General features: G+C 44.7%; 2 protein-coding genes across 2 annotated transcripts; both read right to left on the minus strand.

Moving 5' to 3' along the window:
* Window positions 1-3,622: 3,622 nt before the first annotated feature.
* Window positions 3,623-4,645, minus strand: LOC148838979 (uncharacterized; the record flags this gene model as incomplete). The annotated part of the gene is made up of 1 exon (XM_088929264.1): window positions 3,623-4,645. A coding segment is annotated over one exon (1,017 nt), but the record flags the coding sequence as incomplete, so codon positions are not given.
* A 1,872-nt stretch (window positions 4,646-6,517) lies between these two features.
* On the minus strand, window positions 6,518-15,133 carry LOC148838980 (uncharacterized). Its single transcript, XM_088904757.1, has 3 exons — window positions 15,086-15,133; window positions 10,730-10,849; window positions 6,518-10,203 (listed from the first exon to the last, which is right to left on the minus strand). Exons 2-3 carry the CDS (start codon window positions 10,827-10,829, stop codon window positions 6,518-6,520), a joined length of 3,786 nt encoding a protein of 1,261 aa, XP_088760883.1. The 5' UTR covers window positions 10,830-10,849; window positions 15,086-15,133.
* Window positions 15,134-16,541: the final 1,408 nt, after the last annotated feature.

Below are 16,541 nucleotides of genomic sequence, written 5' to 3' on the forward strand. Positions count from 1 at the left end.
AAACTTGTCTCTAAAAAAAAATACGGGCTGAACTGAGTTCATCGGCTCTTTTCCTTTGCGCTGGTGGTTTTCGGTACTGGTAGCAGTATATGTAGCCACTAGAGGGCGCCGGTCTACTTCTTTCGGGAGGCTGCTAATCGTGTCGTGTTGCAACAAACAGGCGGCAGTTTCGCCGTGTAATCAGCGCTCATGTGGTGCAAGTAGCTCTACCACCCTGCAGCTCCCAGCTACCTGGATGGGAGACTCCTGGGAAACTAAGGCTGCGGCTGGAAGAGGTGTCAGTGGGGCCAGCAGGGGGCGCTCACCCAGCGGTCTGTGTGGGTCCTACTGCTCCAGTATAGTGGCGGGGACACTACACTGTAAACAGGCACCGTCCTTCGGATGAGACGTAAAACTGAGGTCCTGACTCTCTGTGGTCATTAAAAATCCCAGGGCGTTTCTCGAAAAGAGTAGGGGTGTTACCCCAAAGTCCTGGCGGGGTTACCTGCGGTCAAGGCCGCCGGACACGGTCTCCTGATTACCGTAGTAGTTCAGGTGGGCAGCCGCGTCAGCATGCGTAGGCTGCAAAGGAACAAGTAATAGGTTTATTCCATGCTGAAAAAAAGAAGAAAGAGAACACAACGTTTCGGCCGTGGAGCCTTCTTCAGGTGTGTCACCGGTTCGGTTCTCCTGCGCCGTTGTGTGTCGGGGGGGGGGGCGGAGTGACTTCCCCCCCGCGAAAAAACAAGGCGCTATATCCCGGGAACCAGAGCAGCACAGCGGTCACTACGCATCGGCACGAACCGCCCAAGCACAGCACTAACTCGCCGTCTGTGCCGTCCGCGGGGAGGCCAACCTCTTGAAACTGCCCTGAGGCGAGAGAGGAGGGACAGGTCACCCTTGTCATTACGTCATTACGGGTGGAAATGAGCGGGAACGCAGCGCCCCGCCGCAAGCTCGAGGGTTTTCAAAACTGCCTGTGAGTGATTGGCACCAGCACGCAGCCATTCACCTCTCTCAGCGAGTGCTTGGGGCCCCGCCTACACTGGCGAAAAGCAACGATGATTGGCCCGCAGGCTTGCCGCTTTAGCGGTGGCTCCGCCTCCGGTTGCTCGAGATTCCCGTTTGCGCGTGAGCTGTGTAACGTCTCTGGCCGGTTGTTGTGCTGAGGTCGGGCGTCACAGGTTAGTCAAAATAACTTCTAATGTTTGACATAAATTGTGGATATAGTCACCTGTCATGTGTTAAATACTCATTGTAACATGTCTACCGTTTTGTTCGAAGGTTGTTTTAGCTATACAAAGGACAAGTTAGTCATTTGGGTCAATAATCTTGCTTTGAGGTAAACTTTTTTGTACGAGTTTAGGGGTGTGTGACAGACAGTACAGGGGGACCCTGTTAATAAAGGCAGGAAAGGCTCCTGCAGGGCTCCAGACGGCCACAGGGAGGAGATCATCTTCAGATTTTAAAAGATGTAAACTGGACAGCGATAACCCTGTTTCTCCAGTGTGTTTTATGGCGCTTAGCCGGGGGAAGTCAGGATTCGAGCAGTCAGTCACATGCTGTGCTTTGGTCTAATTGAGGTGCTCATGTCCCTATTTCAGTGTCTCTTCGTATGAAGCTTATTTAAAAACACAGAGATTATTTCTACAAGCAAGACTAAAATGTGTCCATGTGGTTCGGTTGATGGATCTGCAGTGTTGTCAGCCTGTCTCTCTGGTAATTTGTAAAGACTTGGTATGAAACAGGTCTAAGTTCAGTGCAGGTGTTTCCTTTCTACTTGAGAGGAATCCCTATTGGAAAAATGGACATTTCTGACAGAAGAGTTGACAGTTGTTCCAAGTGGGAGCTTTTCTTACCTTACATCCGCTTTCAGTAACAGCTCAGTCTTTAGAGGGTCGTGGTGAAGTGGAGCCCAGCCCCGCAGACACAGGGCTCTCGACTGGACCACAGCCTGGACAGGACGCCAGCCCATCGCAGGGCAGTGACACTCTCCAGCAGACTCTACCTAGAGAGCTGTGAGTGCACTGCTCATGAGGTTAGACCAGACTGGGGGGCAGTAAAAGACACCCACTCTACTAGCAAATAAAGGTGTTTGTGCTTATACTGACAGACCTGTGTGGGGTACGATTGGTGTTCTTTGAAACCAAAGTTTGCAGTCAGGTAGTGTCTCATGCCGGCGTTACACTACACGACTGTTCCTAGGATTTCCAGTCGTGGCCTTCATTTACATGATCGTAAGAAAACCACAGCGAGTTGTAGAGAGTCGCATCGCGCGCCCATTACCGTCAGTTGTGTAGTGTGACATCCCCAGAGACTCAGTCATATTGCTCTTAATAGCCCCTACAACTCTCTGCGACTGGCTACGACAAACTCAGACAGGTTTGATTTTCTCGTAGCCAGTCGCTAGTCGCAGGGGTGGGCTCTTGTGTCTGCGACAGTCACAGCCAATGAGCGAGCAAGTGGAAGTACAGCGCGGCTGCAAGGAAAGAGGGAAAGCGAGTGTGTTGGACTGGGCAAATGGAGGAGAGGCTCGTCGAACTGTGGAGCCAGCACAGATTTCGTGTTTGTTTACTTTCGTGCGCTGCTCCTCCTCTTGCTCCACGTTGATTGACTGACAAAATGAGGCGACCTCGCGGTACTTTTGCGGCGCGATTCGAGATGTGGAACCGGGATGAAAAGTCGTGAGGGAATCGTGTGATTAGTCACCCCTGCGATTCCTAGTCGTATGATTTGACACCCTCTAGGACAGAAAAGGCAGCCAGACTCCGCAACCGCAGTCGTTAAATTTGACATGCTCTCTGACTAGAGGTCGTGTCGAGTCCTGTAGCCCGACGCCGGCTTAAGGGACGACAGTAATGTGTCACTGAGCATTCTGGAGACAGTGGGCCAGCAGAGAGGGGGTGCAGTGACTCTCCTGCACAGTGAGAGGTCTTGGGGGAGCCTTTCCCTAAATAGAATCATAGGAACCTGAGAGACACTTTAAAGGTGGTTCAGGAGACAGAGAGGATGAGAAGTATAAAATATTGCATTACTCCAGTTTCACTGAGACTGTATTTATTTAAAACCACTGAGCACAAAGAAGGTTACTTGTGCTGTTCTTCATGAAAAGTTATATAAAGGTTGTATCTCTTTAAAGTCAGTACAAGAAACATGAAATCAGGCCAATGAATGAAAATTGTCTATTAATTCAATACAGAAAAAGGATCACAGAGAACACAGTATGCATCAATGTTTTATAGAAAACAGGAAAACACATTTCAGAAATGCTCTTTCACTCCCTTGTTAGATCATCAGTGTAACAATTCAATAGTATCCCAGTAAAATTATTTTACATATGTCAAACATTTGAACAAAATGAGTATCTATCTTGTGTATTCACTAACATGTACTTGCATGGTGCCAAAACCTATATGGAACAATAACTTTTATTTACTGCTTTTCAATTTAATAATATCTTTATCAGAATGTTAGAAAGGGGACATTTACTGTATATGGTAACATCTTTATCAGTCAATCCTGTATTTCTCTAATTTTCAATCCAGCAATTTCAGCTTTGACAACACTGAGAGAAAATCCATGTTGGTGATATGCACTTAATCCTCATTTGTAAAGTTTGCGTTCAAACTATCTTATCTTTTACTTTTTGTTAAATCTCTGAGGCACTGTCCTTTACCCACTCTGTCCAAGTCTTCTCTTCCTGTGGAAGCAGACTCTCTCCTCTGGTCACCTTCTGCACTATCACAGCTCCTTCTCTGACTTGCTGTAGTTCTCTGATGCGCTCCAGGTATCCAGGCTTGGCTTCGTGCTCCTCAGCCAGTATCATCAGGTCAATGTAATCTGGGGTCCTGAGAGGGTCGGGCCGCAGAGCGATCTCTTTCAGACGCTTCAGAGTGCGACTCAATTTTTCAATTAATTGTAAGACGTCTTTCTGTACATCTTTGTATTTCTTCTGAAGCTGTTTGACAACTTCCTCTGCACTCATCTTTTTCCCCTTTGCGTCCTCAAACTGAGTTTTCAGATCCTCATATGTTCTTTTCTCTTTTCTGATTTTGTATTCCCATTTGTACTTCTGATTAAAATTTACATTCCAGACACATTTCCCAGGACAAATCCTGCAGTTTCCTTTATTATCCATTGCCCAACAACCTTTCTTATCATCATCATTAGGAATTCCACAGGGATAGTGACAGGTGATATGACACACTTGGCAGTTGGTGATGTAGTTTCTAGTCCCAGAGATATCTACCTTTACTGCCTCTGTGACCTCTACTTCATACTCAAAGTTCTTGTTTTGCTCTATACAGTGTTTGTGACGTTTCAGTGCTTCCTGTGTCTGTTCCAATTCATTGAGTGTCGTCAGTCCGACTTTGATCTTGGGCTGCAGCCCCTCCACTGTCACCTCCAGTCGATTGCGCTCCTCCAGGACCTCCTTTGTCAGCTGCAGACTTCGGGTTTGCATGGTGTTTAAATAGCTAAAGAATGTTTCCATGCTTTCTGAACCCATCTGCCAGAACATTTTGTCAAACATACGCTGATGTGAACTTCCTGTTGATCCCTCATTAGAAGCAAACAAGACTGAGTTGTTGAATTTGAAATGGCGAGGGGTGTCATTTTTCTCTTTGGCACAAGAGACATTAGCCAAGCTCTCGAGCTGCTGCAGCGATTAAGAAATTTGAAAGCCTGCAGGCACTGCGGACCTCCAGGACCCCACTGGTCGGGTCCAGGACTCGCCACAGGTGGGGACTGTTATATCTGTATCAGCCACTGACCCACTCCAGTGAAAGAGCTCATTGCAGGCCTGCTCTTTCACAAACACTGAAACTCCCACACTCAATACTGTACCTTTTCACGGTACACACTTTGGTTTCTCTGTTCTCACACACTGTCTCACACTTGTAGGCCCCCTCACACTTAACTCCCTATTGCCTTTCTAATAAGCACTCAGCACTGTGCTGTCAGACAGGCAGCTCCTGCTCCTCTTCTAGTACAGAGATGGGGTTCACGTCAATCAGCTGCTGGTTCCTAGTTTGGTGAGTGGTTCCTTACACCACCACATTCATGCCCCATAGTAAACACCAATCCCACAGCCTGCACACCCAGACCCCAGCCTGGCGTGCTCTCACCCCTGTCAGATCCCTCCTCTGTCCCTGCAGTGAAGTCACAGCAGATGCCAGACAGCCTCCCTCTACCACACTTCACGCGCAGAGCTGGGATTCTTCCAGCAATACCCCTGCCCTCTGGTCTTCAGTCACTTGTTACTATCACTTGGGCATGACAGCAGGTGAGAAGACCCCAGCACCTTGTCAGCCCTGTTCCAGCTGAGCATCTCCAGAGCCTCTGGCTGTCATTGTGTGCTTGCAGGTGGAACCCCTCAGGGTATATTTTATCGTTATGTTCTATAATTTATTTCACCTTATATTGGAAGGCAGAGAAGACCATTCCAGGTCCTGTCTTCATAAAAATCCATGCAGAAATTTTTATATTTGTTCAATCTCTACTTTTATCCAAGGCAGGCGATAAAAGTAGTCAGTAAAAGCAGTGTGGTAAAGCACCACAGCCGATTTATCCAGGTATCGGCAAAGCTCAGAAATATGTTGAAATTGACCTGTCTTGTTGCTTTGCAGCTTGTGTGCTAACACAGCTCTCCACTTGAAACTTTATTGTTTTGAGGTCATTTCCAACTAAATATCTCTCCAACTTTATTAGTGTTCCTGTTTGCCTTTGGTTTATTATTCCTTTACCAAGAGCTGTGCCAGATCTCACATTCCTCAAATTAGGTATACCACTCATTTATTTTTTAATGATTTAAATTAGTTCCAGTTATTTTCCTGACACCCTCTATTAAATTAATCAAGCCTTCATAATGTATGAGACATACCTGTAAGTGTTAGTATTAGATAGGTAACTTTTTCATACTGGCCTGCAGCATTCTAGGAAGTGAGAGATATTGACCTTCAGAGGTTTAATATTTCCTTTTCACACGTTTTCTCTTCTTCTGGAAGTAGAATCTCTCCTCTGGCCACTTGTTGCACAATTACAGCTCCCTCTCTGAGTCCTGGTTACTCTGTTTTCTTGAACCCTGGATTAGCTTGACTGTTTCAGTTTTATCAGTTTTATTTTTTGTATTCTTTCTGAAGTTGTCTTTCTGAAGACTATTTACTCAGCCCTCAACCCTTTCCCCTTTTTGGATGAGGAATAAAAGTTTCCAAAACGCCAGATTCCTTGAAGGTGTATTTATTTGGCAAATAAGATTAAAGGTGGTGTAATTTTTCATTAAAGCTTACCATACATTAATGGTTTAAAGTCGACATAGGTAGCATCAAATTTGGCTTATGAAAAAAACTTAAATCAGAACAGGAAAAGAATGTCAGACATGGAAAATATTTACTAATAGTTTATTTAATAAGATTTTTGTAACAAAAAATACATCTTTTAAGTTTTAAAACAAAGCAGAAAAAAACATGATTAAGGTGTGAAATGGTGAAATGCTAGATATGACATTTTCCATACTTTTCAGCTGTTGTTTATTTCCATTCTATTTTTTTTTACCAAACAGACAGTTAAAGAAATCTGAGGTCCCGTCCTTTGCCCACTCTTTCCAACTCTTCTGTTCCTGTGGAAGCAGACTCTCTCCACTGGCCACCTTCTGCACTATCACAGCTCCTTCTCTGACTCTCTGTAGTTCTCTGATGCGCTCCAGGTATCCAGGCTTGGCTTCCTGCTCCTCAGCCAGTATCATCAGGTCAATGTAATCTGGGGTCCTGAGAGGGTCGGGCCGCAGAGCGATCTCTTTCAGATGCTTCAGAGTGCGACTCAATTTTTCAATTAATTGTAAGACGTCTTTCTGTACATCTTTGTATTTCTTCTGAAGCTGTTTGACAACTTCCTCTGCACTCATCTTTTTCCCCTTTGCGTCCTCAAACTGCCTTTTCAGATCCTCATATGTTCTTTTCTCTTTTCTGATTTTGTATTCCCATCTGTACTTCTGATTAAAATGTACATTCCAGACACATTTCCCAGGACAAATCCTGCAGTTTCCTTTATTATCCATTGCCCAACAACCTTTCTTATCATTATCATCAGGAATTTGACAGGGATAGTGACAGGTGATATGACACGTTTGGCAGTTGGTGATGTAGTTTCTAGTCCCAAAGATATCTTCCATTACTGGCTCTGTGACCTCTACTTCATACTCAAAGTTCTTGTTTTGCTCTATACAGTGTTTGTGACGTTTCAGTGCTTCCTGTGTCTGTTCCAATTCATTGAGTGTCGTCAGTCCGACTTTGATCTTGGGCTGCAGCCCCTCCACTGTCACCTCCAGTCGATTGCGCTCCTCCAGGACCTCCTTTGTCAGCTGCAGACTTCGGGTTTGCATGGTGTTCAGATAGCCAAAGAATGTTTCCATGCTTTCTGAACCCATCTGCCAAAACATTTGGTCAAACTTACTCTGATGTGAACTTCCTGTTGATCCCTCATTAGAAGCAAACAGGACTGAGTTGTTGAATTTGAAATGGCAGGGGTCACCATTTTTCTCTTTGGCACAAGAGACATCAGCAGCTTTGATGGCCTCTAAAACAGGTGGAGCCTGCCCATCAGCAAAGGTGACCAGAACTACAATATTGTCTGCAACGTCTTTTCCAAATATCGAGAGAATTGAGTCAAAGATGTACTTCTGTGTGTGCGTGAGACGTGCTAAAGCAGACTGGACCACAAAACACACTGCGTCAAGACTAACGATACCATTCTTATCAGAAAAGAAGTCTCTGATCTTCTGGGTGATGATTTTGTCCTGTCCGATTCCTCTGGTGTCCCCAAACCCTGGAGTGTCCACAATAGTGAGAGAGTAGCGAACCCTGAACCCTTCTCTGTAGTGGATCTGATAGGCTGTGATCTCAGAGGTCTGACTCTCAGCCTGTGTCTTGTTGGTCTCTTCATGTATCAGTTTGAACCTGCTCTCATCCTCCCACTCCACTCCCAGGATGTAGTTGATCATCCCGTTGATGAGGGTGGTCTTCCCTGAGCCCGTCGCTCCCAGGAGCATGATCGTTCTGTTTCTACTGTTCACTGCTGCTTTTCCAAAGCTGAGTTTGGGACAGGTACTACCTTCATCTTTAGACAGATTAAGCCTGTAAATTGAAGGTTTGCCCTTGTTTATTAAAGTGCACCTCTTGGGGTCGCCTGTAATTCGCTTCACAGGTGTTGTTTCTGCTGTTGTGATCACCACTTCATCACTCGGTGCGCTGGTCCCACGATCCCCACAGTCACACCGGAGTCTGATTCTGTAGGATGTTTTCTTTGTCAAGCCTTCAATAGAAAATGAATTCTGTTCTTTGTTCGTTTTCTTCTCCAGCCACTGATCAGATGTTTCCTTACTGCCTTGTACTCCTTCCTCTCTGTATTCAATGATATATCCCAGTATGCTGACCCCCTCTCCAACAGCGGAAGGATTTTCCCATTTTATTGTGAAGGAAGTTGGAGACACCTGGGGAGCTGAAGGTTTTCCAGGGGGGCTTGTTGGCAGAGTCTTCACTCTGATGATGTCACTGCTCATGGGGTATCCCAGCTTGCCCACTGCTGTGGATCTGAGCTCATACTCAGTGTGAGGCTGCAGTCCTGACACAGGGACAGTGTCCTGGGTGTCTGTGACAGTGACAGATTCCCACTCTACCTGCTGCTTGGGTTTATATCCCACCCTGTGCTCCAGTGTAGCAGAGCTGGCGGGGGACATCTGTACTATCAAACTGTTGTGTGTCACTGTGTGAACCTCAGGGGTGCCAGGCTTTGATGGGGTCTCAAAATACACACCTTGATAATCCCCACCCTCATACAGGAAGATACACGCTCCTGGACACTGGTCATCTTGTTTAGAATCAGCAAAGAATTTAGTTTTCTTCTCGGGCTTGTTAATATTCACTAACTCAAGGAAAACCTCCAGACACAGTTGCATCTTCTGAACAGACTCTCTCTTTACCCATCCTGTACTGTCCTGTTGTGCGTCAGTGTCAGTGTTCCTGCTCTCTGGGTGTCTGAGGTAGCTGGAGAGCTCTGACAGATACGGCTCAGGCTGGCTGAGTGAGGTGAAGCTGAAACAAATCACATTCTTAATGTCTGGATCAAACAGCACCTGGTCCAGTTCCTCCTGTGTGGACAGCACATTTATACCACTGTCTTTCAGTTTAGTAAGATATCCATTGACTGCCTTCATTTCTCTTTCTTTATTCTGCAGCCACAGTTGAAGCCTGTCTAATTTGAAAGGCGAGTCTTCATGATGTTTCATCAGCTCTCTGAACTCTTTTTCATCTTTCTTACCTCCCCTAATAGCTGGCAGGACACAGGCTAATCTATCCATGAAATTCAGTTTGTACTGAAGGACCAGTTGTTTCAGATTTTTTATTTTTCCTTTGACGTCAGGAAAGGTTTGGGAAACTGTGTGTTTCTGCAAGTCGTTACATCGCATTTCAATCACATCCAGGTTCTCCAATGCAGTCTGTGCCTGTGTGACAAAACAGTTGCTTATGTGTCTGACCAGCTTAGCAGCCCTGGAGTCCAGCTTGACCAGCGGGTACAGCCAGACCCTGATGGGCACAGCGTGTTCTCCTCCTTCTCCGAGGAGAGTCGGAAGGGCTCTGTAGACCTCAATGGCCTCTTTAAAAGTGGACGGGTTTGTCGCCAGCTGAACATCCCCGTGAAATGTGCAGCTGAACTTTTCTTCAGCGGCCTTTTCCCGTTCTGTCATTTCCAGAGAGGCTTTGTCACTAATTGAGATTCCTTTCAGCTTTTCAATCGTGAGTTTCAGTTTTCCCTCGATCTCCTGCTTGTCCTCTCCTTCAGACACCTCTCTGTCAAACACAAAGTAGGCCTGAGCCCCGTACACCACAGCTGTGACCACATGGGTGGCCATGTCGTCCTCAAACACACTGGGATGGGTCACCTGCCCTCGGCCCAGGTGACTCATGGTCAGCTGCTCGTACCTGACAGTGGTGTGGTACTGCAGAGTGACTCTGGCCTGGCTGTGGGATTTTTTCTTGTCATTGAAGTACTTGGCGGCTCCTCCCACTTCTACAAGACCCCCCAGCAGACTGGCCTTCAGTGAGGCGTCCACCTGCAGGGCCGAAGCTTTGTCATCAATGGAGTCTGAGGCAGAGACGCAGAACTCAGTTTTATTCTGGGAGTGCACACTGGTGTTCTTCTGTAGCTCCTCATGGTCCCACAGCGTGATGGCTGCAATAGAGTCAGGGTTGATTACCTAATGCTCCTGACACACTGGACAATGCCAAAGAGGTTTGCTCAGTACGTAGCTTTATATAGAGAGACACTGATATAATAAAGAGGTTCATTAATCTTGTGATTCAACAGCTTCTGTGATAGAATTAACTGTGTCATGAACTGAGAAGCTTAAACAGACCTGTGAGGAGAGTTTAGGACATGTCAGTGAAATTCAGATAAGATTGAAATTGTATTCTTTATCCCTGTATTGTATATTGGCACTAAATTAATAGATTTCATCTGGAAAGCTTACCTGGGATCAGTGTGTCAGTCATACAGCAGCCCAGCTGGAACAGTGTGTAGTTGTATTTGCTGTGCTGTGAGTGTATCTGGGATCAGTGTGTCAGTTATACAGCAGCCCAGCTGGAACAGTGTGTAGTTGTGTCTGCTGTGGTGCAGGTTTACCTGCGATCAGTGTGTCAGTCATACAGCAGCCCAGCTGGAACAGTGTGTAGTTGTGTCTGCTGTGCTGTGGTTTTACCTGGCATCAGTACGTCCCTGCGGCAGTCATACAGCATCCCCAGCTGGAAGGGTCTGCCCAGAGCTGCCATCTCAAAAGGAACAGTTTCTACAGATGACATGGCTGGTGGTGGACTGGATACTGTAGAAAGAAGGTTTAAAGTTTAAAGTCAAAGATATGTTTGTATCTTTACATATATAATTTAGGTTTTACATTAATGGATGTAATCCCTGATCAATGAACCTTCACTTATCTACTTCTTGGATTTCTGTCAGTAATAAGGTATAAAAATTCTTCAATCTTAAAAAAACGGCATGGGCATTAAGTTGTTGAAAAATATATGTATAGAGAGTCCTGGTTTGTATCCACCTGGTTACCACCACCCTGAAGTACTGCTTTGAAATAATACAGGAGTTACCCAGTGGAGACGCACTTTCTTTCCCCTAGACAACACCCAAGCAGCTCTTTAACAAAGTGAAACCCAACCGTTGCCTTATTTTATACAAAGAGATGGTGAGCTGTTGCATGTTTTTAGACCTATTTGTTTCTATTGTCATGACATTACTGCTGTCTATAATATTGTTCGTCCCCAGTTTCAGCTGTACTTATCAGTCAATACCCAGTTAAAATTTCCATGTTCATATATACAATACTTTGATCACCCCCTGAAAATCAGGTAAAATATCTCATTACTACCTGGTTCAACTAAATCTTTTTCCTCTTCTTTTAAACTGTTGCCAGCTATGGTGTCACTGTTGAAAAGGCTGTGTTTCATGCAAGGATCTCTTCCAGATAGAGTTAAAATACAGTCGTGTCCTTCAGCCAGCTGGGGTGTAGGGCCGTCAGGTTTATAGTGACACCTTCACCTGGAACATGAATAATCGGTGGTGGAATCAGACCAGCTCTGTGACAGGCGGTCAGCTGGGCCTCCACCTGAGTGGAGCCGGCAGGTAGTCTTCATGGTCATGACACCTGACAGCCAGGTTCCACTGTGTTTACACATTTGCCTCCTTTCAGGGATGTGAGGCAGCCGTGAAGGGCTGGACGTGCTGTGCAGCTGAGCTCTGCTGCTGAAAGAGGGAGAGAGAGAAAGAGACTCCAAGAGACAGACGAAAGAGACGATCGAGCCACTGAGAGAGCGTTGTTGCTCTTTCTCCTTGTGAGACTCAGTATAAAAGAGTCCAGCCATGTGACGTTTCCTCACAGCCCAGTTGCAGTGGCGCTTTTTCCTCCAGACTGTGACAGGTGGAGCCTTGTCTGTGGCTTTGGGCAAATTTCCGAAGCCTGAACCCAGAGAAAAGTCTGGATGGATAGTGAGCCTTCACACCCAACACCAGACTGTTCTGGAGCAGCAGCTGAGGTGGAGCAGAGTATCAGACTGTGCTTCCCTGGTCCAGTGGAGCTCCTGCTCCTGCTTCTCCTTCTGGGCATCCTGGCTCCTCTGGTCTTCACTCCTTGTCTTCAGGCTCCCTCTGGTCTTCACTTCTTGTCTTCCTGCTTCCCTCTGGTCTTCACTTCTTGTCTTCCTGCTTCCCTCTGGTCTTCACTCCTTGTCTTCCTGCTCCTCTGGGCCTGACTTCTAAATTCTGGTCTCTTTCTTTCTCTGTTTATTAGCCATAGAGAAAGTCTGGTCTGTCACAGTTCTGCTTGGTCAGTTCAAATCTGGGATTAAAATATCTCACCTACAGGAATTTTGTTTTTTTCAGGAGATCTTGGCAAAATGTCCTATATTTGTTAAATCCTGTGACTATTCAGGTGTGATTCTCACAGGTTTGATATTTTAGAGTTCTTAACTCATGTTTTTGCCATTCTTTTGACATTAACAGGCAGAGCACAGTTCTTACTTGAATGGGTACGACACCTAGTATTGTAATTTAATGTTATTTATTTAATTAAATATTTTGTGTTTTTGTAAGGAAATGAAGTAAGAATGTGTGGAAACACATCCAGTGCTTTGCACATTCTTTTTCCAATAAGGAGTAACAGATGTTGGTTTATTAGTTTAAAATGTTAACTTTCTATGCAAACAATGGTGAGCGTCATATCTGATATTGCCACTAGGGGGAACACTCGGTATTATAAGCATGACCCTCAATCCATGGGTTTTGAATTTCGAGTAAGAAAACTTGCTGTAGGTCTTCTTCGTTTTTTTAACGACTTCACTAATATCGTACTGATACTGTTTTTCTGCTTTCCTGTTTAAGCACTGTTATCTGTTTAGCTGCACTTTCCCCATGTACAGTAAGAGTCATGCATTCAGCCTGTTCTTCTTGCTGTCTGAGTTGTACACTTGTTTCTAGGCCATCCAGGTCCTCCACTAATAGAACTGTCTCATGTAAATACAAAACCATGCTCCTACAGTACAGACACAGAATTGGTGTGACCCCGAGCAGCAGATTAAAAATGAGATTTGTTCCAACCCAAGGTGTGGATCACCCAGGCATTTATATACCTGTCCAGGATCAATCCTGAGCTGTTTTCTTGCTGGAAGCAAGTTGCTACCACAGTGTGCAGGACCCTCAGCAATGACCTCTGTCCACAGACCTCACAGTTTCCTCTCAGAGACATCAGGACAGTTCAGCCCTCTGTTTCTCAAAGATGGATTCTGGTGCTGGGCGCTGGCTTTCCTTCAAGAACACCCCCTTGTTGAAACATTGTCTACTAGAGCTGTCAGCTTTCAGAGGAAACGGAAACAGGCTTAGCCCCCTCCTGAGCTTTCGATCTTTGCAAACTTAAATCTTGTGGTTGTTCAGTACGTGCTGTGCTTCTCACTGAACAGGTTTCTAAAATGTTACTCTGGAGAAGCAGTATTGTAACTCTTATCACACCCCTTTATTCTTTGTCAGCAAGTATAACTCCATTAATGTGTTCTTTATTTTAAAGCCTGAAATTTAATAGGGTATTATGTAAAGTGCTATAATGTGGCATTATGGCATAAGATTTGTTAAGAGAAAAAAGCAATTCCATTCTTTAAAACATTTTGAAAAAAAGGTCTTAATGGAACTTGTGTGCAAGTGTTATTGGCTCTGGTACCAAGTGATTCTTATTACTGTTGTTCAGTCATAATGTTCACAGATGTGTGGTGTAGCTGATCAGGTTCAGGGTATTTTAACAAGTGATCCTATTTCCACAAAATCACTATTCGATTAAGCTTTATCCAGCCATACACTATGGAGCAAGAAACTCAATCTGGCTATGATTGAGAACAAAGACAATAAAGACCTTCAGATAAAGACCTTACTTTTCACCCAGACTGACGATATCCTTGCACATCAAAAACAGAAAGACAAGAAATCTAGACTGAGACATATAGTCACAACACCTGAGTTCCATCGGCCAACCTGCTTGTTCTGTACAGGTCCTGGGGGCGAGACATGAAGGAAGAGCTACTGTACTCGGCACATACAGCAGATACAAGACTCCCATGAAGACGTCCTGCTCACGCCATCCCCACTAGACCAGCCCTCGGACACAACCACTGCTCTCGCTATTGGACACCAGCAAGGTCAGTGCCTCACTTAAAAAAATTGCTTTGTGGAGGAATTTTCTGAGAATTTTTTTGAACCGAGTGTGAAAGCGTGCACCTATGATACCTAAACTATTTCAGCCCTCAGACTGGTCCAGTTCTCAAGACTGCAGCACCAGTCAGGTAATCTTGTCCAGAAACATCACTATCGGAGAGCGACTCCACAGAACTCATGCAGGTACAGCCTGCTTGAATCCCAGAAACATACACTTCAGCTTTACATTAAAAACACCTACATGTGAATTTTATATTAATAAAGTGTTTTCAGTTAATAAGATGCATGTATTTTATCTGCTAAAAGAGAAAATGTCTTTGCCCCAATTATCATTACTACATTATTGTGTCTGTCTCTGCCCTCAAGATCCATTCTGCTTTCCAAACTATAAGTACTACAGCAGCATGAAGTTGCGATTTTTTTTTGTTTTATAATTGTAAATCACAACAATGAAAATTGTGTTATGTTTCTAAATATTTTGAAAAAAAATCAAAGTTATAAATTCTGGCCCACTCATCAATGCCTCAATTATTTGTACACATTAAATTAAACAGACACAAACGTGTGAGTACTTCTGTATCAATCGTGAGCTAAGGATTGTGAAGGAGATGAAAAAAAAAAGCTCAGTTTAATTTTTTTTCTTTCTGGGTATTAGCAACAATTTTAAGACACTGTATTATGTGCTAGCAGTTTTTTTAAAATACTTCATATAAGAGACCAATAGCCATTACCTGATTATTGTCTTAAAACATCCCTAAGTATAACCTTTTATTTAAAATATTTTATTTAAAAATGTATGTACTAATTAACATACAGTATATACTGAACAATTTCCAAATGACGTTTTAGTACTCACCCAAAGACAGAAAACGTGGGGACACCTGTAAGTTGAGGATCTGGTTCAGACCGACTCTGCACTTTCTCACACTTATATACTGACCTGGGAGTCACTCCCCCTGCTGCTGAAGTCTTTTTCTCAGAAATGACTGCAGTTACAAGAAGTCAGGTACAGAAGAGATCCAGGGCCCCAGCAATGGGATGATACTATTACCTGTGCAGGTAGGTACACTATCAGTACAGTATTAGAAAACCACTACCCAGCATTCATGCCAACACTCTGCCCGAATCCCAGAAACAAACACCTGAAATTGCCATTAATGAAGGGTGTGGTGTGCGCTGGGGCCCTGGGTTCAATCACTTGGGTCTGTCTGTGTGGAGTTTGCATGGTCTCCATGTCTCTGTGTGGGTTTTCTCTGGGTGCTCCTGTTTCCTCCCACAGTCCACAGACATGCTGGCACTGCAGGTTAATCGGCTTCCCATTTCCCATTTCTGTGCTAAAGCAAAACTTTGCTTCCCTCCCCACAAACTGTTCTTCTTCAATGCACTGAAAACAAGCTCTTTATATACGGTATATACAGTACTTTGATCACCCCCTGAAAATCGGATAAAATATCTCATTACTACAGTACCTGATTTGTCTAAGCCAGTTTTTTTCTTCATCTTTAAACTGATTTGCCAGCTATGTCACATTGGCTAATCCCACTCTTGAAAACAGTAGAAACAGTCTTTCTCCATTTTGTTTGAGGCTGTGTGTCATACAAGGATCGCTTCCAGATAGAGTCAAAATACAGTCGTGTCCTTCAGCCAGCTGGGGTGTAGGGCCAGTCAGGTCTATAGTGACACCTTCACCTGGGACATGAATAATCGGTGGTGGAATCAGAGCAGCTCCGTGACAGGCGGTCAGCTGGGCCTCCACCTGAGTGGAGCCGGCAGGTAGTCTTCATGGTCATGACACCTGACAGCCAGGTTCCACTGTGTTTACACATTTGCCTCCTTCCAGGGATGTGAGGCAGCCGTGAAGGGCTGGACGTGCTGTGCAGCTGAGCTCTGCTGCTGAAAGAGGGAGAGAGAGAAAGAGACTCCAACCACTGGATACGATCGAGCCACTGAGAGAGCGTTGTTGCTCTTTCTCCTTGTGAGACTCAGTATAAAAGAGTCCAGCCATGTGACGTTTCCTCACAGCCCAGTTGCAGTGGCGCTTTTTCCTCCAGACTGTGACAATTCAATTCAACTTTATTGTCATTAAACTTACACAGGTGCATAGTATAATGAAAAGTGTTTCTCATTAGTCACTCAGGTGCAGTATATAAATAGGACAAAATATAAGACAGTTACACAATAGCAAAAACAGTAATGTAATAACATAACATAAATAACATGTAATCAAAACTGTGCAAAATTCCGCAAACAGAGAAAATATAACAGGACAAAAACAGTGCAAGGTAATTCTTGGAACAGTGCAAAAAATAGTA

This window comes from Atractosteus spatula, chromosome 2 (assembly GCF_055471065.1).
Source record: "Atractosteus spatula isolate fAtrSpa1 chromosome 2, fAtrSpa1.hap1, whole genome shotgun sequence".
Lineage (NCBI taxonomy): Eukaryota > Metazoa > Chordata > Actinopteri > Semionotiformes > Lepisosteidae > Atractosteus > Atractosteus spatula.